Source organism: Corythoichthys intestinalis, chromosome 2, assembly GCF_030265065.1.
Source record: "Corythoichthys intestinalis isolate RoL2023-P3 chromosome 2, ASM3026506v1, whole genome shotgun sequence".
Classification (NCBI taxonomy): Eukaryota; Metazoa; Chordata; class Actinopteri; order Syngnathiformes; family Syngnathidae; genus Corythoichthys; species Corythoichthys intestinalis.
In genome coordinates this window covers 27,707,740-27,729,714 of record NC_080396.1, presented here as the reverse complement: position 1 = coordinate 27,729,714, position 21,975 = coordinate 27,707,740, and the positions used below count along the sequence as shown (strand labels likewise).

Sequence of the window (21,975 nt, the reverse complement as noted above, 5' to 3'; positions counted from 1 at the left end):
CTCTATAATTCCACACACACACACACCCGCACGCACACACACTGGCCAGATTAAAAAGCAGAGGATCTGCATGTCATGGCAGTAGAGTGGGCTTTTATTTTGAACTTTTGAGGAGGTTCTAAACTATCCCAAAAGACACATTTGAAATAAAACTAGTGACAAGGACTCAGTGGACTTTGGGCTTCTTGAACCAAAATTCCCCGAGGCCACAGTTCTGATTTAGAGCACCTAAACCCTAGATATGTCCCTACGATGCCCTTGTGCCTCAGTGGGCATGGATGCCCTCCTTTTGTTGCAGTAAACACAGAGGGGGGTCGGAGGGTCCCGACAGGGCGGTGGGTGATGCTCGCCCAGATTACGCTTCATCATACGGCCTATTTACACTCGACACCGAACAACGTAGCAAACAAATCGCACCGAAGCAACTAAACTTGTATCGTCGAGGTGCACGACGATCAAACAGTTTCGAGACGGGTCACGTGTTCTCCTGGTCACTCACGTGACCCCTCGGCGCGGACCAATCGGGTGGCGTTTTGTCCTGGCGAGAGCAAAAGCAAGAGGGTGGGGATCATTTTCCCTTTTGCGATTTTTAATCTGCTACACCATCGGTGGACGTTGTCACCATTGTCATCATTCTGCCCTTCAGAAAGGTAAAACTGTTTTTTCATTTTGGGGGATTCTTTGTCTTTGCCAGGCCAACACCTGATGCTACCTTTTTTAAAATTTAATTCATGATATTTGTCCCTTTAAAATATTGTAAATTGCATAAATTCAAGAAAGTCATCGTTGCTGGAATTCTGACGCATGTAACTCGAAGTGCAGAATCACGCCATCGGTACTTCATGAAATTGATTATTTAACCAGCGTTACCATGACCTTTTCAATGAGCGGCTGTTCTTATGACTCATTATCTTATTTTGTCATCCGGAAAAGATCTCGTTAGCGTTTTCTCAACTTGTTCACTGTGTCATGAAGAAATATTTCCACAAAGGAATTTCAGTGAATTGCCAATTCATTGAGCACATCTATTGTGTGGCTCAAGCATGATCGCTTTTACTTAGAACGAATATATCTGCAGCTGGATTGACCTTCGTTACGACATGGGTGGCTTGTCATTGTTATTTCAATTACCATCACGTTAATATTATTAGCGGTGCCATGTTTTGTAAACCTCAAATATGGTATCAGCTACATGGGACAATGAATGGCTGCTTTGTTGTTGTCTTTGAGGAATGTGAGCAACGTATCCTGAGCCAAAAAGCAACCTAAAAGTCAAAGAGCTTCAAAACGCACAGGAGCCCGACTTATCGAACTTATAGGAAATTACGGCAAATCTAAAATGGCCGACTTGACGCGCAGCTTTTTCACAGCACAACATGGTGCGCCTGTATCGTTAAGCCTTTGACAGTGCGCCACGGATGTTCGTACCCCCTGTTACCACCCCCACCCCCCCGGCTAATGCCACAATTGCAGGCAGACACGCTCTGAGGTACTTTGAACGCTACTTGCTGCAAGTTGGCTCTGCGGTCTTTGAGGAAGCTTTTGATCATGATCAGGACTGAGGTATCGGGATTCTGGGTCGCTGATGTGTACTGACAGCTTTTGAAAGCACTGTCATAGTGGCGCAAAATGATGCCCCCCCCCCCCCCCCACTTCCATCCTATCGTAGCACATGTAACAAAAGCCCACGAGAGCCGAGAGCTGCTCATATACCAGTGAAGAGAATTTCTGAAGGAATTGTCTCCTGGGAAGCCTCTTCAATGCAAATCTGATTTTCATCCCTTAACTCACTGGCTACCATTGATGGCAATGGACGTCCAATCCATCTCAACTGGGAGACCTGCCAGGACTTCTAAATGATATTTTGAATGCTGGTCAAAAATTATGTATCAACGGGGTCAGCCAGAGGGCTTTTCCCGACCCCTTTTGTTCACCCATAATTGGAGCACAAACATCTTGAGAGTTATAGGAAGAACATATTGGCCACAGTCAGCCTTTGCCAAAGGCCAAATGATGAGTGGTCTCATCTAAAGATGCAAACATCTGTGGCATATAAAAGCAGGGTGATTGATTTCTCAACGTGCTCATGAAGTGGATATTATGATTTTGCTGTGCACCTCCTACCACGAACGCTATCTGAATGTTCAAGATGTTGAGTTGCTGCCGAGCGAATATTCCATCCCTCATCTAGCCATCATGGTTACATCGCTCCCTTGATGTGTGGATTAAGAAGGAACAGATGACAGAGGCTTTCGATGGGATCACACAGGATTTCTCCCCTACTTGCTGTGACTGGTTTAACAACATATTTACATAACAGCTTATTGATAATGGACATACACACTTGTTAAAACTGGCCCTCCCACAATGTAAGATTCTTGTAGAACAGAGCTAAGAGATGTGGTCTTTGGGAGTAAAATGACCTCTCTTGCCAGGGGTCCTTTTGCATCATTTACACATCAGCGGCTCCTCATAAAAAGCAACATCTCGCCATTGTTACAAGAGCAGAAATGGAAGGCAAGATACAAAGAGACAAGGCCTCGGGTTTATCTTTCTTCAACAGCAATGCACAAGTCTTTTCTATGCATGGCAATCAGATGCAAGGAAATTCAGGAGGAAGGCGATGGGTGTGCGTCGGGGGTACGGTGCATTTTGTGCACTGTGTTGCCCAGCCGAGCGTAAAGCGTGATTAATTCAATAGCCGCCATAGAGGAGGAGGCTAGCAGCGCTGCAACACCGCGCATGACCCACTTTCCCCATCAGATGTCATGAAAAATTCCCTGTCGTCCCTCATTGTGTGTCGTCCCCCCAACTTCCTGCCAGACTGTCAGACATGGGGGAGGAACGTTTGCAAATATAAGTGGATATTTGTCACATATCACGCACTAGAGTTGGTCAAAGAAAGGACAAATAATTGACTTATTTTTCACAAAAATAAAGAAGCGTGAAAAATCGTGCTTTCAAAAAGAAAAGCAAAATCTGACCTCAAACTAAAATGACAATTCGCTGCGAGGTTTTAGCCCGATTGGCTACATGAATCATACGGCCTTGACCCAATTCTGTTGCTGGGATGTATGCTCAAAACACTACTAGTTTTCAGTGTATTTTTCACTGACCTCAATCTACAGCTTTCAATGTGCCTAATGACAGCTGAGTGGGTGCTGTGTTTGAGGGGGACACTGAAACACAAGCTCAACAGCAACCTCAATTTATTGGCTGCCATTGAAGGTGATTTACGACCAATCCATTTGAACCAAGAGGGCTGGCAGTGAACTGTGCCATCATTGGCATTGAAAGAAGATCAGTCAATGCCAACCCTCCCAGTTTGCTGGATTGGATGTCTATCATCATCAATGACAGCTAATAAATTAAACATAAAGCAACGTACAGAATGCGCTTTGACGTGCTTACAGTAAAATATGATGTTCCGCCCCCCTCCCACCCTGGTGAGGACCTGAGCCACTGGATCGAGTCTTAAACCCGGATTAAGGTTTTTTATGTAATCTGGTCTCCTCTGGGAGATTGGAGAGACATCTGGCGACAGAATCCCTGTCCTTATCTCTTGGTCCTCCACTGGCCTCTAACCAATCCATGAATGCAGCGTAGCTTAGCAGAGGTATGATTTCAACATGCTGATGTAGCTTTGCTGCAATTACAGAAGAGCGATATGCTACTCACAACAAAGCAATGGCACCCTCTTCCAAACTTGGATGATTAGCCATTGAGCGGTTTGTTGATCATCCAACAACGAGCTAAATGCAATCAAGAGCAGTAGTCCGCCCCACCGTCCCCAAACAGCTGGCTTCATGCTTTTAATCAAGGAAGATCTGGGTTTCTTGCAATTAAAACATTGCCAAGGCATTACTATAATTACAGAGCTGCTAATTAGCAGCCGGCAGGAAGACAGATGCAGAAGAATAATGCAGCTGGGGCAGGTGGGATGAAAACTGTAAATGTGCTTTCTTCTCTACTTCTGATTGGCAGATTACGATGTTGTCAAGGTCCGTTGTTTTAAGAGCTTTTCCCCCTCCCAATATTCAAATATAATTATCAAAATATGAAGCATCACACCACAGTGAAAAACAATGTCTGAACATAAAAAAATAAAAAAAATTAAAAAAAAACAATACTAGTGAAACCAAATCAGAATCTGTTTGTATTCATGAGTACTAACTGATTGGCTACCATTGACGGCGATATAGCTTCATACCATTTAACTGTGAAAACTGGCAGTGATCATTCGCTCTCAGTTAAAAGGGAATGACAACTGACATCAATCAATGAATGATCACTGCCAACCCTCCCAGTTAATTAATTCACTGCCATTAACAGCAATGGACATCTATTTGAATAGGAAATGATTGCTGTCAGCCACTACCAGGCAGAGGGAATAGAGTAGCCCAAAATTTTACTCAACTAAGAGTAGCTTTACTTTAAAATAATTTTACTCGAGTAAAAGTAGTCATCCGAAAAATGTACTCAAGTACAAGCAAAAAAGTACTTGGTGAAAAGAAAACTCAAGTTGTGAGTAACATTGTGAGTAACCATTTATGATGACTGAGATTTTTTTTTTTTTTTGAACAATGGAATTTTTTGCCCAGCACAAAGTCTATATGAGCTGTTATTAATAATTTACTATAACCTATTAAATAACCGCATTAAACCAAAGGAAGAAAAAAAATCATTGAATTCCAGTGAGGGGAAAAAAGCATGAAGGCCCTCCGGTGAAAAAAATAGTTCCTAGTTTGAATAGTTGAATGGTGAATAATTCCTTCATAGCTCCTATTATGAAATAAAAATCATCATATCTCCGGTTTTCCATGGTCAATCGGTGCCAAATAAAAAATAGGTAGAGAGGTTAACAACCCGCAGTTTCAAGTCTTCTTGAGGGCAGCGCTCTATCTCAAATACTTAATTTTTTTACGATGCTTTAGAGCAGGGGTCCCCAAACTTTTTGCTTTGAGGGTCGCATAACTTTTCCCTTCTCTGATGAGGGGCCAGGTCAGTTTGTAACAGAAAAAGTGTGACGATTGCTTTCTGGATTCTTCACCGAACAAAAGTAAATAAAATAATATATTAAAAAAAAATATATATATATATAATATATTATAATATAATAAAATATAAGATAATAATAAATAATAATAACACTATTAATTAAATAGATAATAACCAAATAACCCTCTCTGGGTTCTTCACAGAAAAAAGCCAGGAAATAACTAACACTATTGAGGAGGGGGGGGGGGGGGTGTTCAGGGTGCCGGACCAAATGTGGAGGCGGGCCGTATCCGGCCTGCGGGCCGTAGTTTGGGGACCCCTGCTTTAGAGACACCACATCATTGAACAGGCCGATGTGATCATAGAACGGCAAGCTTGAGTCTGATTGATACAATTGAGTCATGTACCGTATAGGCCCGAATATAAGACGATGTTTTTTGCATTGAAATAAGACTAATAAAGTGGGGGTCGTCTTATATTCGCGGTCTAGACGTTATACCCATTCACGACGCTAGATGGCGCCAGATATCATTGGAGCGATATTCTGTCATGATAGATCTCAGCTACTCTCAAGTTTAACCAGTATGCATTATTTTATTGCAATGTTTTTCCTTATTCAGATTTGTTTCAAGACTACAGTTATAGTTAAGACTTCACATTGATGGTTAATGCAGTTATTGCAATTTTGTTGTTTTATCACAATAGATTGGTTTATTTACATTTCAAAAACCAGACGCCGTTCATTTACGAATGTGATTGCACTTTAGTTTACATATTTAATGTTCAGATATTAAGATTTGAATGAGGCAAAATAACATGCTTTTTCTCTCAAATATATTGTTAAATATATATTGTATATTGTACATTGTTATGTTGAAAAAGAGGGGGTCGTCTTATAATCGGGGCTGTCTTATATTCGGGCCAATACGGTAATTATTGTTGCGATGTCTCATTAGGGAAATTGGTCGAGCTACTGTTGGCATTGCTGGGGGGGGAAAAGTAAAATCGAATTTGTAGAATGAAGGGGAAAATTTTAACCAATAGTGTTGCCCAAAGTAGCGGAGTAAGAGTAGTGTTTCTTCTTCCCAAATCTACTCAAGTAGAAGTATTATAAAAAGTAAGGGTTTGTAAAATTACCTTTAGAATTACATTTTCCTCAAAAAGTTCCTTAGGTAAATGTAATGGAGTAAATGTAACGCGTTACTACCCACCATTGCTATATATGAATTGGTATGATATGGATTGGACGTCTGTCGCAATCAATGACATGACAACATGATCTTTTACTGCCAACCCTCACAGTTTCAATGGATTGGACGTCTATCGCACGATTTGGGCTTCATAATGAGAGACTTTTGGCTCCTGTAAAGGTTGGGCATACAATAAAAAAATAACTATTTGAAGTACTCTGCATCACGTACCGAACCCCTTAATGCAGCTCAGCAACTTCATATCACTCGGATTTCCCTCCTTGCATGACGGCGTATGGTCTGGTTGTGTTTCTGCCGTTCAAAAACAAAGTGCAAAATACATTTCAAATAAGTATGAGAAATGTAGATAAATGTAAACCTTTCCATGACATTAAAAAAACTGCATCGTTTAGCCATTAATGTGTTCACCTCAAGAAAAATACATCATATTCCATATTTACAAGCAAACTAACGGTGAATAATATTTTACGAGGAAGTTCATTCGACTGTCTTGTCCCATTCTAACTGGATGGTTGACATTATGGTCCCAAGCGCCCTCTTGTGCTTACCCTTGGACTTGAGGCCTGACGTCACTCAGAAATGAGATCGTTTCTTGACCTGAGCAAAAATGCATTAACATGTTAAAATAATTTATCATCACAGTCCCAACATGTTTAAAGTCTTAAAAAAACAAATTTAATATACTTATAAATAAATCTAAACATTAATGTTCTGTATATTATCAACAGGCGTCAGGGTGTTGAGGTGTTTTTTCAAGTTGTGCACAATTTAAGTTATGGTGCATGGCAAAATAATGATTTTTTTTTTCTTTTTTAAGCTGGCTCGTGAACACTCAATTTGACATACTCCAATTGTCTGTTCATGACAAAGAGCATCGGCAAGATTTGTCTGACATGTCTGAATGTTGTCTGTCTTCACTTTACAGGTGACCCGTTGACCAACTGCACCCTCACACCCCCATTTTCCCTACAAACTCCTCTCAGGCGTGACCACCTAACATCCCCTTCCTCTAACATCTGTCATGGAGCCCATCAAGGTCCAATCAGAAGGTGGACTGAATGTGACCCTTACCATTCGGCTGCTGATGCACGGCAAGGTGTGATGCCCAGAACTATGAGAAACATACATTTAAATAAATAATTTTTTTTTAAAAAGCCTTACATTTACATGTATTTTTGTCCCTGCAGGAGGTTGGAAGTATCATAGGAAAGGTAAATATAATCAGCTCACATTTTCTATTCAATATGTAGATTGATAAATAAATCCAATAACTAATTTGACCATGACTTTCAGAAAGGGGAGACAGTGAAGAAAATGCGTGAAGATGTAAGTAGACATTTTCTGCAAGCATCTTCTTGTGAAACCTAATAAAGCTGTATTTTGACTTATGAGTTTAATTTGTAATAAGATTATATTTCAAATCAATATGCTCTTTATACCATTGTCTGTCCCAGCTCCCCCAACCACCACCATGTTTTATTTTAAAATAAAAGGGATTTAGCACTGTATTGTAAACAACTAGCACTGTTAAATCAATAAACAAAAATTGAAAATCGTACATTGGGACTCTTGTAAATCAAGGTACTGGAGTAACTTCACACTCATAGATGAGACTGTGCTCATATACAGAGTGGCGCTCGTATCAACATCTCAGAAGGCAACTGTCCCGAACGGATAGTCACCATCACTGGGCCTACGGATGCCATCTTCAAGGCCTTCGCAATGATAGCCTACAAGTTTGAGGAGGTAACGGTTTCCCACTCTTATTTACTCTTGTTAGGTTCACCATTTTTGTAGTTTATTTGAACGGGTAGAAAAACAATGGATGAATATTTGGAGAAGTGGCTAATACAGCAACATCAACAACAACAAAATGAAACCTTTTGGTGTACATTTGGTAGGCACAAGACGCTTTTTGTCAGTGTTTCTGTTCAGGTCAATCACTTTCCTGGCACCTAGTAGTTTTGTGGCATTAATTACGTAAACGTATTCTGATTGAGACCCCCAAAATATCATTCCAGGATATCATCAACTCTATGAGCAACAGTCCTGCCACCAGCAAACCTCCTGTGACTCTAAGGCTTGTGGTGCCAGCTAGCCAGTGTGGCTCTCTCATTGGCAAAGGAGGCTCCAAAATAAAAGAGATGAGAGAGGTAGCTGAAAGATAAACTTTCCAGTGAGCAAAACATCAAGACTTTTTTTCCTCCCACCTCCAGTCCACTGGTGCTCAGGTCCAGGTAGCAGGCGACATGCTACCCAACTCAACCGAGAGGGCGGTGACCATTTCTGGGGCGCCGGAGGCCATCATACAGTGTGTCAAACAGATATGTGTGGTGATGCTGGAGGTACGGTAGCCTTGTCTTTTCATTCGAATGTACGGAACTCAACCCCCGTCCCCAACATTTCTAAAAGGATTTGACAGTGTTGATTGCTATACCGTAAATGACTATGGCAGAGGATTAATGTATTGATGACCACTTGCTGGGACCAATCACAGTTCTGGTCTTTGTGTCATTTGCTTTGTTAATTTAAAAATTTGAACTGTCTGCACTGCCAGTTGTCCAGCGGGCCTTCATGATGGCACCCACCAGGGCTGCCGGGACAGTTGCGACATGGCTGTAAGTCTCTAGAGTGCTCAGGGGGTTGTTTTGACTGTGTAGCGTCATCATTATCCAGTTGAAAGTGATGTTCCAGATGAATCACAAACTGGACGTTATGTCAGCATGTGCACAGTGAAGAGCACTTTGTGTCACAGATCTTCCCCCAGGCACTGTCCCTCTCGGTCTCACTTGATGCTCTCTTTCTTCCTCTTTATTCTTCTCTAACACTCTCTCCACATCTCACTCCTTCTCCCACCCTTGCTCTCCTCAGTCCCCACCGAAAGGTGCCACAATCCCCTACCGTCCCAAGCCTGCCTCCACCCCTGTCATTTTTTCAGGTGGCCAGGTAAGAGCAGACCCACTGGGGGCGTCCACAGCCAACCTCAGCCTCTTACTGCAGCACCAGCCACTGCCTGTTAGTGTCGCACCAGGTTTTATTCAACCAATCCCACACACCCCACCCAACCTCACTTCCCCACCTGTCCCCTCGACTGGCATGAAACACTGCTGTCCGCTGTGCCCTCACTGCTATCCATCAGCCTGAAATTAGGATAAAAGGCATCACAGGACTCATTAAGGGATGATTTGGCTGGGTCTGCAGTGTATTATTCTGGGTTGTACAAATCCATCAACTTTGCGTGGAGACTGGCCGGATTAATAAATTATTGATGAGAGCCAAAAAAAGATTAGAAAAATGTCCATGCTTCTGCAGGACTGAATATGCAGCACACAAAGTAAGCAAAAGTGCCTTGCCTTAAATACAAGAATTACAGTAAATTACATGACTCTAATTGGTCAACTCAAAAAGCACAGCATCGTGAACATGACATGCCGAAAGAAGAAGAGTTTACTTCTGCTAACCGTAAGATAGGTGTCAACTGCTAGGGCTGCCGACTGCAGCTTGAAGTGTATTCCAACATGATCCAATATGGCGACACGCATATTTAAAAAAAAAGGCAATATTTTTCAATCATTTTGTTTTTATGTTTACAGATGAATGAAAAACAGAAACTAATGTTTGTTTGACTATCATTACCTCCTACTGCATACAATTTTCAGGAATTAGTGTTAGCTAGTTAGAACCATATACTGTAATTAGACCTACATAATTGACCTTTACAACAAACACATGAAAGTCAGTTAAAAAAAAAAAAAAAAGAGATTATGATGACTGTCTAGTATCCATTGTCTATGGTTTCAGCTCAGTTCAAAAGAGAATAACAAACGAGTGAGATCTTGACCTGACAAGTCACATGGTAAGATGCCGTATGTGATAAAATTGAAGAAAATATATGGATGATTTAGAAGTGTTTCTCAAATATATATATTTACTGGTGCTGTCAAATTTATCGTGTTAACGGGCGGTAATTAATCTTCTTAATTAATCACGTTAAAATATTTAACGCATTTAACGCATGCGCGGAATGACCCACTAATGCATTGCCTTAAACAGATTACAATGACGCCGATTTTTGCACATTGAGAGCTACGAGGCAGAGAAAGGCGAGTGGACACAGGGTTTCTTTGGACAGCGCATAAGCTCGGCAAGTCCTTCAAAACAAACATAAGTATCATTTAGTAAAACCTCAACAAAAATAATATTCCTATCTCTAAAAAAAATAATGTTCACAAACAGAAAAGCGCTTCAATCGTTTAGCTCAACAAATACACTGGATGGCAATATTTAGTCACAATATACAAACTCTCAGAGGCCTCGTACGTTGTGAAGCCAGCACTCAAATGACCATGAAGTACAATGGAAACAGGGAACTACGGCAGGGACAAAACACACTCATTGGCTTTATTTCTAAATAATTTAAACCTCGCCATTAACACCTTGTGGTGTATTTTAATCACTACCTTACGTAGTTAAGAAACTGTGGAAGAACGGCAGTGAGCCCATGTGACATCACCGCTCGGCGACGTCAACAATGGCGAGCTACTAGTATTTTTTGATTGAAAATTTTACAAATTTTATTAAAACGAAAACATTAAGAGGGGTTTTAATATAAAATTACTATAACTTGTACAAACATCTTTTAAGAAGTCTTTCTATACGTATATTCCTTGAACAGAAAGAATGTCAATAATTTTAATGCCATCTTGTGGATTTATTATTATAAAAAACAAATACAGTACTTATGTACATTATGTTGAATGTATATATCCGTCTTGTGTCTTATCTTTCCATTCCAACAATAATTTACAGAAAAATATGGCATATTTTAGAGATGGTTTGAATTGCAATTAATTACGATTAATTAATTTTTGAGCTGTGTTTAACTCGATTAAAATTTTTCATCGTTTGACAGCCCTAATATTTACACAATATATTGGAAAACTAATTCTGCATAACAACATGTGTAATGTGTGAGTTCATATCACAATATACCAATAGACCGGTAATATTGCCCTGCTCTGCCAACTAGAAATGATAGTCAGTACATTAAGCATTGATGACTTGATTGAGTTGTTAAAATACACAAACATAGCAAAGTTACTAAAAAACACCAAATAATATCAAAATTTATGCCTTCTTCAACTTTACTTTGTTAACTATGATTAAAGTGGCCAGACTGTCTTTTATTATATTTTTACTGAATTCTCTGCCAAACGTGCTTTAAATGATGACGAAATGTTTTCATTATTATTTTATTTTTTTAATTACACTAGTTGCTGTATTGAATAACTTCATTTAACTTTGCTGTGCTCAGGACCACCACCGACCTAGTCATTAGACCAAGTCATTTAACTCCTCCTTCCACCTCCTCCCCTACCCCGTCACAGTGATCCCATTATTGTATTGTATTGTAATTCAACTGGATCTGATTGATGATAGTCCACAATGACAGCATTCAACAATGCAATGCATGCCTTTCTTGTAAAATCAAGTAAAAAGCTCCACACAATTACCAAGCTACTACATGGACCTTTTTGGTGTTGACGCATGTTAAAAATACACTATAAAAATAGGTATTCCTTTCATGTTTGCAGGCTTACACCATCCAAGGACAGTATGCCATCCCTCATCCAGATGTGAGTGCTCGCCACATCAGGCGCTCCACATTGCATCCATAAATCTCTCTTGGAATCACAGGCTCCTACCAGCACCTACCTTTCCTCCTTTATTAATATTAAATGCTAATATTAATATGGCGTTTATATCTGACATGTAATTCCTATTTATTCTGACTTTGAAGACACTGACTCCCTTCTGTCTGTTCTCTGTTAAACCTCGGGGGCTTGGCCTGCAGCTAATAACACGGGCTAAAAGTATCATTGTCGCATGATTATCTCTTGTTTTGCCACACTCAAGCATTTAACATGTCTTTGTAATTTGTTCGGAGAAGTTCAACATTAATGTCTGCACTGAACAACATGTTGACTGCATCTTGTCACCAAACTCTGATGGAAGCTTCAATGGAATGATCAGAGCACTCACTCAGTGACTTTGTTTTCAATAGCTCAAAATAAGTAGGACTCCACTGATGTAGACCTATCTTCAACATGACTATCTGACTTGTTTGATACGAAATCAATGACTTGTATGGAGTATGATATTTTTGTAGAATTAGAAACATATAACATTTTAGATATTGTAAACATGAAATGTTTTGTGTATCAAACATGATTTACTATTAATTATTGGCAGTATACAAAAAAGTTTGTTTTTTTTCCTATTGCGATGAAGTTGAGATTCCTCTATCTCCACAACAAACTCAGGCCAAGCCCTTTATGAACGTCTTGACCTTCACCATTTTAATGTTTCCTCAGATCCTATCTTGACTCTCGTAACTTTTCGGACAGCTTCTGTGTGAGTGTGTGTCCAAATGTGTTTTTAACGATGACCTCATAGCTTTGCTGTCCTCCTCCTTCCCCCCCTCAGCAGTTGAGCAAGCTCCACCAGTTGGCTATGCAGCAAACCCCCTTTACCCCCCTCGGACAGACCACCCCTGCCTTTCCCGGTACGTACCCACCTACACGACAACCCTTTTTACCGAAACTCCTTCTCTCGTTTGTACCTGTAGAAGTGAACATATTCTCTTCCTCCTACACTTTTTTCTTCTCTTCCTCTGGCTGTTTCTCTTCTTTTTCTTCACTTCTCCTCTTCTTCTTGTTGTCTTCCTCCTTTTGCTCTGCCTTGGACATGGCCTGCTGGTGGTCTGCTCTTGTTGATGTTGAGGTTTTTTTCCCCCATAGCATCCTTTCTTAAAACGATGCAACTGCCTTTTCAAGGCTTTCTGTCTAGAGAGTCAGGTGTTCTGATGGGTGTTCGTGGGCCCAGTGTGACACAGTGCTAAAATGTTCACGAGTTACGCCAAAATGTCAAACTCTATTTTATGTATTTTTCCTCCCCTCCTCTTCCTCTCCCTGTTGTGGTCAGCAGCAGGTCTGGATGCCAGTAACCAGGCCAGTACTCATGAACTCACCATTCCCAATGATGTGAGTATAATAATTCACTATTTAAGTTTATTTGATGCTATTTCACTTAGTATGGATCGATTGCAGTCTAAAATAAATCTGACAAAGAAATGTGAATGATAAAGAAAGACCAACATGTGTACGCCCTAGCCGTCTTACTAAGTCCTGCCCCCATTTTTTCCCTAGCTAATAGGCTGCATAATTGGACGTCAGGGAACCAAAATCAACGAGATCCGTCAGATGTCTGGGGCACAGATCAAAATTGCTAACGCCATGGAAGGGTCATCGGAGCGCCAGATCACCATCACAGGGACCCCTGCCAACATAAGCCTGGCCCAGTACCTCATCAATGCAAGGTAAAAACTTGCTATGTGTTAAACTCAAGCTTCCTTCAAGTGCCCCTTTTGAGCATCTGACTGCATAACGTTCAGCTTTCAGATTATCTGAGTAAAGGCAGACACTTACACTCCGTCTGATATTGAATCACTATCTGGTCCCTTGTTTGTCGATTAAATTTGGTGGGCAATTCCTGCCAGGTAAAACTGTGTAGTTCTCAAAGTTGGCTTCGTTTATGATAGTGCTTCTTAATTATTTTCTGTTACGCCCCCCCAAGGAAGACGTAAATGTTTCGCGCCCCCCCCCCAAACTCTGCCGCCACTGTAAATAGTATCATTTGTCTATAATATTATAAGTACGCCTCTGCCTCACTTTGTGTCCTTTTTTTTCTATTAGCGAAAATAACTATAAATATATAATATAATAAGAAATAATATAATATATGAATAATAATATAAGAGATCAACTTATAAAGCATAACTTTATTAAAATTGTTTTGTTTGTACCAGAAAAGTCTTAACGCGCATCAATTCGCCTGAATTGAAAAAAAAAAAAAAGTCACATACAAACTGTAAAAATACACTCAAGGTACATTTTTGACCATTTGATACTAAAAAATAAAATCAGTAAATAATAAAAAAATCCAATTGATTAGAAACATTAACTCCTGAGGACAACATGACAAAAAATTTGACCGAAAAACAGAACTGAATAGAAGACAAAAAAGGGTGTCTTTGGACAGAAGGACAGTTTTAATTTCGCTGCTCACAGTATCACCTCCAGTTTGCAATGGTGTGGGGATATTTTGCACTGAGCATGCTAACAGTGCTCACTGGTTTACTTATATAACACTGACAAAGCGGGACAATTGTTGGCAATATTCGGCACGTTTTCGCTGAAAATCAACCAGGCGGCTTATCAATGAGATTGGGGTCTAATGTCTTTAAGTGGCGTCTTAATTGCTTTGGCTTCCAGCTGTCCACTATAATCATTTTTAGACACAGTAAACAGTGGTCTTTCCTCATCTACCACTGTATTAAATGTCAAAGCCAAAAGGCAAACGGCCTGAAAAAAAGAAAAAAAAAAAAAAAAAAGCATGTTCCCCGAGGTCACATGCTCCACCCCTGGTGCGCCCCACTATTTGAGAAGTACTGGTTTATGAGAAGGAGAGGAGAAGAATAAACTCACACGTCACATGAGCCTGAGGCAGGGGTGCCCAGGTCCCTTCCTTAAGAGCCCCTACCCAGATTGTTTTCCATGTCTTTCTCCTTTAACCAGGGGTGATAGTGGGCCAGAACGGTCAGGAACGCAGTTCCGGTATAAGATTCAGGGCCGGAATGCTGTTCCGGTATAAGATTAAGGGCCGGAATGCTGTTCCGGTACACGGTGCTTTGATTCTGAAAATATAACGGCAACTGTCAAAACGCTATGTAAAAAAAAAAAAAAAAAAAAACAGACGGCATGGAGGTTTCCCCAGCTGCTGCAGTTATCCGAGTCTGATGATGATGAGTCACGTCAATGTGCGAATGCACGCAGGAAAGAAAAACAACTGGACTCATTTATCTGTTCAATTGGCTGACATACTGACATGTGATCAGCAGAGATCGTTAGCTCTGATTGGTTCAAATGTGCATGTTTTCTGGAACAGCAAAAAAAAAAAATGTTGAATTGATGCGACAAAAAAGGGCAAAGTAACACAAAACGGATCAAATCTTTAAGAGCAACGAAAGAGCTGAGCAGGCTTATTTATCATATTTAGTTTTATTTGCTCTGATGGGGAGGTTCATATAGGTAATTTGTACTTATTTTTCTGAATGTATGCTACTTATCTTTAATATTAAAACAAAGTAAACGTTTACATTAAATTCAATTTTAAAATACATCCTATGTTCTTAAGTAATAAAATGGGAGGAAATGAGGAAAAATAAAAATTAGGAGATGGAGGTTGGGGTTATTGCTTTTTTTGTTAACTTTTATTTTGCAAATCATCGAAAAAATACAATTTTGAATGAAAATCAGTTTTTGTATGTGTTATAGAAATAACTGTGGTAAAACAGTTTTCTTTACATTTCAGTAGTTTAAGAAGTTTGACTACCCCCCCCCCCGTCCCCAAACAAATGAAAGAAAAAAATTAATGAATAAATAAAATTTCTGGCTCCATGGCGACCTTCACGTCGGGGAGTTCCGGCAAGAAATTCAAGCCACTTTCACCCATGCCTCTAACACACCTGAATCAAATGATAAACTCATCAGCAAGCTCTGCAAAAGCCTGATAACGATCCTGATTATTTGATCCAGATGTTTTGGAGGAGGGAGTCATGGAAAACAAGCTGGATTTGGGCTCTCGAGGACCGGACTTGGGGCAAACCCTGGTCTAAGCATTGACAATGCAGCCCATTAACCCAGTCCATTGTGAAAAGCGCAGCCTACACACTTCCAACTTTCTAATACATGAGGAAACAACTGGTTCCATTCAGCAGTATACCTAGCATCAGGATTTCATTTGTTTAGACATCTTTCACAGAGACTTAACAGAAACACAAGCCCCAATCTTTTGCAAGAGCCCAGTGGGTATCCAGCTGTAAATGGACCGTCAGGGCAAGTGGGCTCCCCTTTAGTCGTTCTTCTTGAGAAAACCTGGTGTACTGCGTTGAGGAGGCAGTTGATCAATTCCATGATTTTCCGGTTTTTAATTAAATGCAGCAAGAAGCTTAGAATAGATGAAGATTAGGCAGGGAGTTGCAAATCTGTGGGTATTGCAAAATCTGTCAAAATTCTCTACAATTCCTAGCTTCTCTCGACGGAACCATTTTTGGTGGTTGGACCATCTGTTTTGTAGGGAACATTATGCTTTCTTTATTCATTGCAGATTAGCTAATCGGCCCCTCTCCGCACATTTCAGCGAAGAATGTCTACATACAGTGAAATAAAGTGAGAAAGCAGAAACTCTCGGGGATGTTTGTGTGATTGTGTTCATCTGATTAAGTTATTGGTTAAATATTGTACTATATCTACTGCAGTGGGTTTTAACCTGGGTTCGATCAAACCCAGGGGTTACGCGAGTAAGTCTATGGGGATCGGCAAAGGACCTGCAGGGCCCTATTGTCGTACGGTGACTAGATCTAAGTAAAGTGGCGTGTTAGATTACTTTTTTTGACTGGCTTGTCCCCAATTTACATGCTTTATTCCATTTTTTTCAACTACTTGTCCTCTATCTGATGGGAGGAAAAACTTTTTTGCTCAGTGGAAGGTTGACTCACACTTAGTATGAAGAAGTATAACAGACTGCCAGGCATCGTGGACTCAAATTTTGACCTGTTTTAAAACATGCTGTCACAATGAAAAGTTGAACGGGAATCCGCTTAGATATTAGGTGAGAAATATTGGTTTTAAATTTTATTTATTTGTTTAATTGTGTGATTCCAAAGGGTTTTGTGAATTCATGTGTGAAACTCCTAGGGTTACGTACCTTTCGCAAGTTTAAGAACAGTGTTGTTAATCTTACTTTAAAAAAGTAATTAATTACAGTTACAAATTACTTCTCTCAAAAAGTAATTAAGTAACTCAGTTACCTAAATGTAAGAGCAATTAGTTACTTGGCAAAGAAACTGGTGTTACTTTTCGTGTTTTTTTTTTTTTTTTCATTTGAAAAAAAAAAAATAATAATAATAATAAAATAAAATAAAAACAAAATCATAGGTCACACTATGTTTAGTTGAAATGGTTTTTGGCACAATTGGCCCTAGCACAATTCTTTACCCTAAACTTAACGAGACACAGGGGTATTGCGGATATTGCAATAACTAGATAACCTTTGCTATGCTTGGAAGTCATTTAATGTTGTGAGTCAACCATTAAAGTTGTTAAAATTGCTCCCGTTATTGCATTAGTTCTCTTCTGTCTACTTTCGACATGTGAAAGTTTTAAAACGGTTTCATTATTGGAAGATAGATTCAAGTCAAGATTTTGCCGATTAAGGAGTATTTTAGATAAAAAAGTTATTTAGGTTCGCTAGGAAGGTTCTTTACAACAGAGCCTTCTTGAGAAGTCTACTGCTTTAAGATAGCGGCTGTTTACTAAAGCCGGCAAGTCTATCATTTCGCATCTAGTTCTCTATACATGTTATATCAATCGTAGCATCGTGTGGGCGTAGTTTGTAGGCTATCAGCTAGAGTCAGGTATTACTGGAGCGACTCCCGCTCTGCTTTCTCCGTAAGTCTGTGTCTCTCACTTTTCTCGCGTCATTTAACCAACGTAGTAACGCATAGTAACGCACGCCTTTACATCCTCAGTAATGGTAATGGCGTTGCAAAGATGAGAAAAGTAACTAATTACATTACTCACGACTGAAAAAAATAACACCGTTAGTAATGCCGTTATACTCTAACGCCGTTATTAATAACACTGGTTAAGAACCACTGATATAATGTATTTAAGATATCAGGTACATTTTTACATTTTACAGTGTATGACAAAAGTGAGTACACGCCTCGCATTTCTGCAGATATTTAAGTATATCTTTTCATGGGACAACACTGACAAAGTAACACTTTGACACAATGAAAAGTAGTCTGTGTGCAGCTTATGTAATAGAGTTAATTAATTTTCCCCTCAAAATAACTCAAAATATAACAATTAATATCCAAACCCCTGGCAACAAAAGTGACTAGACCCCTTAGAAACTACATACATCCCTAAATGTCCAAATTGAGTACTGCCTGTCATTTTCCCTCTAAAATGTCATGTGACTCGTTACAGGAGTGCTGTCAGTATTGCTGCAGTGACTGAAAAGGTCAGGGGGTGGGGTGTCATTCCCACCACCATGCTTGACTGTGGGCGTGACACACTTATCTTTGTACTCCTCACCTGGTCGCCGCCACACATGCTTGAGACCATCGGAACCAAACAAATTAATCTTCATCTCATCAGACCATAGGACATGGTTCCAGTAATCCATGTGCTTTGTTGACATGTCTTCAGCAAACTGTTTGCGGGCTTTCAAGTGTACCGTCTTCAGAAGAGGCTTCCTCCTGGGGTGACAGCCATGCACACCAGTTTGATGTAGAGTATGGTGTATGGTCTGAGCACTAACAGGCTGACCCCCCCCCACCTCTTCAAGCTTTGCAGCAATGCTGACAGCACTCCTGTTACGAGTCACATGAAATTTTGGAGGGAAAATGACAAGCAGTACTCAATTTAGACATTTAGGGATGTATGTAGTTCCCATGCGGTGTACTCACATTTTTGCCAGGGATTTATATATTAATGGCTATATTTTGAGTTATTTTGAGGGGAAAATAAATTAACTGTATTATATAAGATGCACACAGACTACATTTCATTGTGTCAAAGTGTCATTTTGTCAGTGTTGTCCCATGGAAAGATATACTTAAATATCTGCAGAAATGCGAGGGGTGTACTCACTTTTGTGATACACTGTAAATGTACTACCATGTCAAGTTTTGTCACTTTATGACTATCGAAAGCAGTTTGTTATTTAATTTCCTCAAAAAGTGCAAAAAGATGTTTTCTCTCTCCCTTTCATCATCCAGGTTTCGAGACGTTGCGGCCATGTGGAACGACCCATCCTCCATGACCACATCCTGAGCTCCCTGACTGGCTCTTCCATCTGGCCCTTTCCAACAACTGACGACGCCCTCCGGACTCTGGCTCTGGCTCTCCGAAAACCTTGAACACCGGCCGCCCTGGTCCTTTGCGCACCAGTGAGGGCCGAGCGCTCACTTTTATTTCAGGGAGCCAATTAAAAAAAAAAGAAAACTCTCTGTTGATTTAAGTTTTTGTTTTAGAGAACAGTTGAAGCATGTTGAATGTTTATTAGCGACGACTTGTGTTTCTTTATTCTTTCTGTTCATCTATTTTTCTCTGTCAGTGCTGCGTCATAGAACATTTAAGAAGTAAAAGACTGAACATTTTGTAGAAGTAGTTCTTTGCATTTATTACAGCTCAGTGATGCTATCGGCAGAGTGTGGTGGGATGTAGCCAAATTTTTATAATCTACCTTAGAAAAACAGAGCCTTTAGAAAAGAATATTGGACTATTCCACCTCTGTCCGGATTTGCATCTTTGTCAAATTACATCACATGACCCTTTTTAGCCAATGGTATCACTCCTGGAGCCTCCCTTTTTTGTGTTTATCTCCTCTATTTATGTACATTATTGCTCATATTGCATGTGTTCAGTGTTGTATTGTTGTGTATTTGAGCAGAACCTGTTCAGTGGACCTTGAAATGTTATCTTTGTGCTCCTGCTATTTTCCACTCATGTTTTAAGCTTTTTTCGGGCCACTCACTTGTAGTCCTATACCCTGCCCAGACCTATAGCCTCCTTCTATTACTAGTGTATACAGTACATGCATGAAAGGAAATTAGACAAAACTCTGACTGACTGGAAATTTTAATGATTGTTTATGATCATACTTTATTTGTTTTGTACAAGGACTTTTATGACTATTTGTCAACTACGCGGCGCTCATGCAATAGACGATACAACACTTTACTCTGGACTGCCTCTGATATGTGAGGGGTTAGTTGGCCTCGGGTTGCGTCCAAAACCTTTTGGCTTCTTGCCTTAGTTGTTTTGATGGAAAAACGAAAGCTCTGGAGGAAAAAAAAAACAGTGAGGAAAGAAGCTTAACCATACCATTCCACCTAAAGGGTTTGGACCAAGCCAAATGGTGTTTAGAGGCCAAAGAATGTTCAGGGGTTTGTTGGGGGGCGGGAGGGGGGTACCCACGGGGGCCTGGGCGGGCTTGACCACTCAGTCTCTTTTTCACGATTGTTTATTTGTCACGTCTCTTTCATTGTTCATTCGACGCTTTAGGTTTGAATGTCTTTTTAAGGTCACAACTGTGTCAGCAACTTCATTGCTCTTGATTTTTTGGGCGCAAGTCAGGTGACAAACTCGTTTTTGTTTGTTCATCGGTAAACTCAAGCTAACGAAAGAGAAGGAAATATGTTACTTAGTCAGAAAAGCTCAAACTCTGCTAAAAGCTCAATTCTGTGTTGATGTACACAAACAGCTGTTGAATGTTACTGTCCAAGTCACATGATCTACTGTATGTCCAACACGGCAACCATTGCTATGTATGACTTTTATTTTGCAGTTTGCCAAGCCTTTGACTACAAAACGGACCAAAGGCTGATAGGATACATTGCCAGTGGTTATTCTGCAATAATCTTACAGTTTGATGTGATAGTTGAGCTTCGCAAGGTACAATAGTTTTGAATTTCTATTATTTGGGCTGAATAGAATGTCAAAAGACAAGTTATTATGCTTTGCAAAGTTTCAGAATTATGCACAAAAAAGCAGAGTGTGTTCATTTTTCTTGTAATGCTGGTTCTCTTTGCATTTTGACATAGTCTTTCGTGATGGCAGAGCAGGAATACTGAGTTCAAGTGGTGGTAGTGTGATTTCAACATCAATATTCATGTACCATTATGTATTTGGAAAAAAATATTTATTTACATTTGTGTATATGACTGAAACAAACTGCAACTAATGCAATAATAGGGTGCAATGTGCAATTATTTATTCATTTTTTTTCTCTTTTTGACTTACAGACAGAAGAGCTTTGTAGCTTGTAAAATGTTTTGTTCTGAAATCTATTTTCCATGTGGCAGGAGGTTTAAAAAAAGATTTTTATTTTTCAGCTTCTGTTTGTGTGTTGCACTGTGTATTGCAGTTTGGGGGGAAAAAATAATGAAGTTCGTAACTATTTTGATTTATTTTGCTCTGTGCAGATCTATATTAGTTGTGAGTACTATGTTTAATTTCAAAGTGTTGGTAAGTATAAAAACAAATAAAGTTTCAGTTTTTCTTTCTGTGACCATGTGTTGCCGTTTGAACTTCCAATGTCTCATTTTTTTTTTTGTAGAATAGGTTCGGTTCACACCAGACTCAAAGCACTTGAGACTATACACCCACTCGTCACACAATACGATAAAAAAATCAAATCCAGATTGCATCAGCACACTGTACAGGGGTCAAGGTAGAGGCAGGCTGACTTTTTAAGTGTTTATGTCGGCAACAACCACAGAGGCAAAATAATTTCAATATCTTGAAATAACTTACAAATTGCTCTGCCGAAATGTATGCATACTCTGGCAGTTTCCGCAAAAGTCCAAAGTCGGGAGAATCCTAATGCTCATAGTAGCAGCTCTCGAGAGAGAGAGCTGAAAAATTGACACAGCAATGTACCGTAATTTTTGGGCGATAAACTGCTACTTTTTCCCTCCTCTTTGAACCCAGCGGCTTATAGTACAGTGCGTCTTATATGTGGATTTTGCAGGCCGATAAGGTGTATGTCTCTAGTATGGTTGTTAAAAGTATTGAATTGTATTCATACTGAAATGTTGTATCGGGATACGATATTTGCTTACTCAGTTATC

General features: G+C 39.8%; 1 protein-coding gene across 11 annotated transcripts; it reads left to right on the top strand.

Annotated features, from left to right (window-relative positions):
* Positions 1-375: 375 nt before the first annotated feature.
* Positions 376-21,432, top strand: LOC130912103 (poly(rC)-binding protein 3-like). 11 transcript variants are annotated; one of them, XM_057829925.1, is made up of 13 exons: positions 380-650; positions 7,135-7,305; positions 7,397-7,420; positions 7,503-7,535; positions 7,839-7,955; positions 8,231-8,362; positions 8,426-8,554; positions 9,081-9,224; positions 11,804-11,845; positions 12,699-12,774; positions 13,197-13,252; positions 13,418-13,587; positions 19,120-21,432. In XM_057829925.1, exons 2-13 carry the CDS (start codon positions 7,231-7,233, stop codon positions 19,172-19,174), a joined length of 1,053 nt encoding a protein of 350 aa, XP_057685908.1. In that variant the 5' UTR covers positions 380-650; positions 7,135-7,230; the 3' UTR covers positions 19,175-21,432. The 11 variants fall into 11 exon arrangements, with proteins under 11 accessions (XP_057685915.1, XP_057685914.1, XP_057685909.1 ...); XM_057829924.1 differs by having other exon boundaries at positions 13,194-13,252; XM_057829922.1 differs by having other exon boundaries at positions 12,696-12,774; positions 13,194-13,252.
* Positions 21,433-21,975: the final 543 nt, after the last annotated feature.

Coding starts and splice junctions, on each gene's coding strand:
- LOC130912103 (XM_057829922.1), top strand. CDS start 7,231: ATGGAGCCCATCAAGGTCCAATCAGAAGGTGGACTGAATGTGACCCTT. Junction 7,306..7,396: donor GGCTGCTGATGCACGGCAAG/GTGTGATGCCCA, acceptor TTGTCCCTGCAG/GAGGTTGGAAGTATCATAGG. Junction 13,253..13,417: donor AACTCACCATTCCCAATGAT/GTGAGTATAATA, acceptor TTTTTTCCCTAG/CTAATAGGCTGCATAATTGG.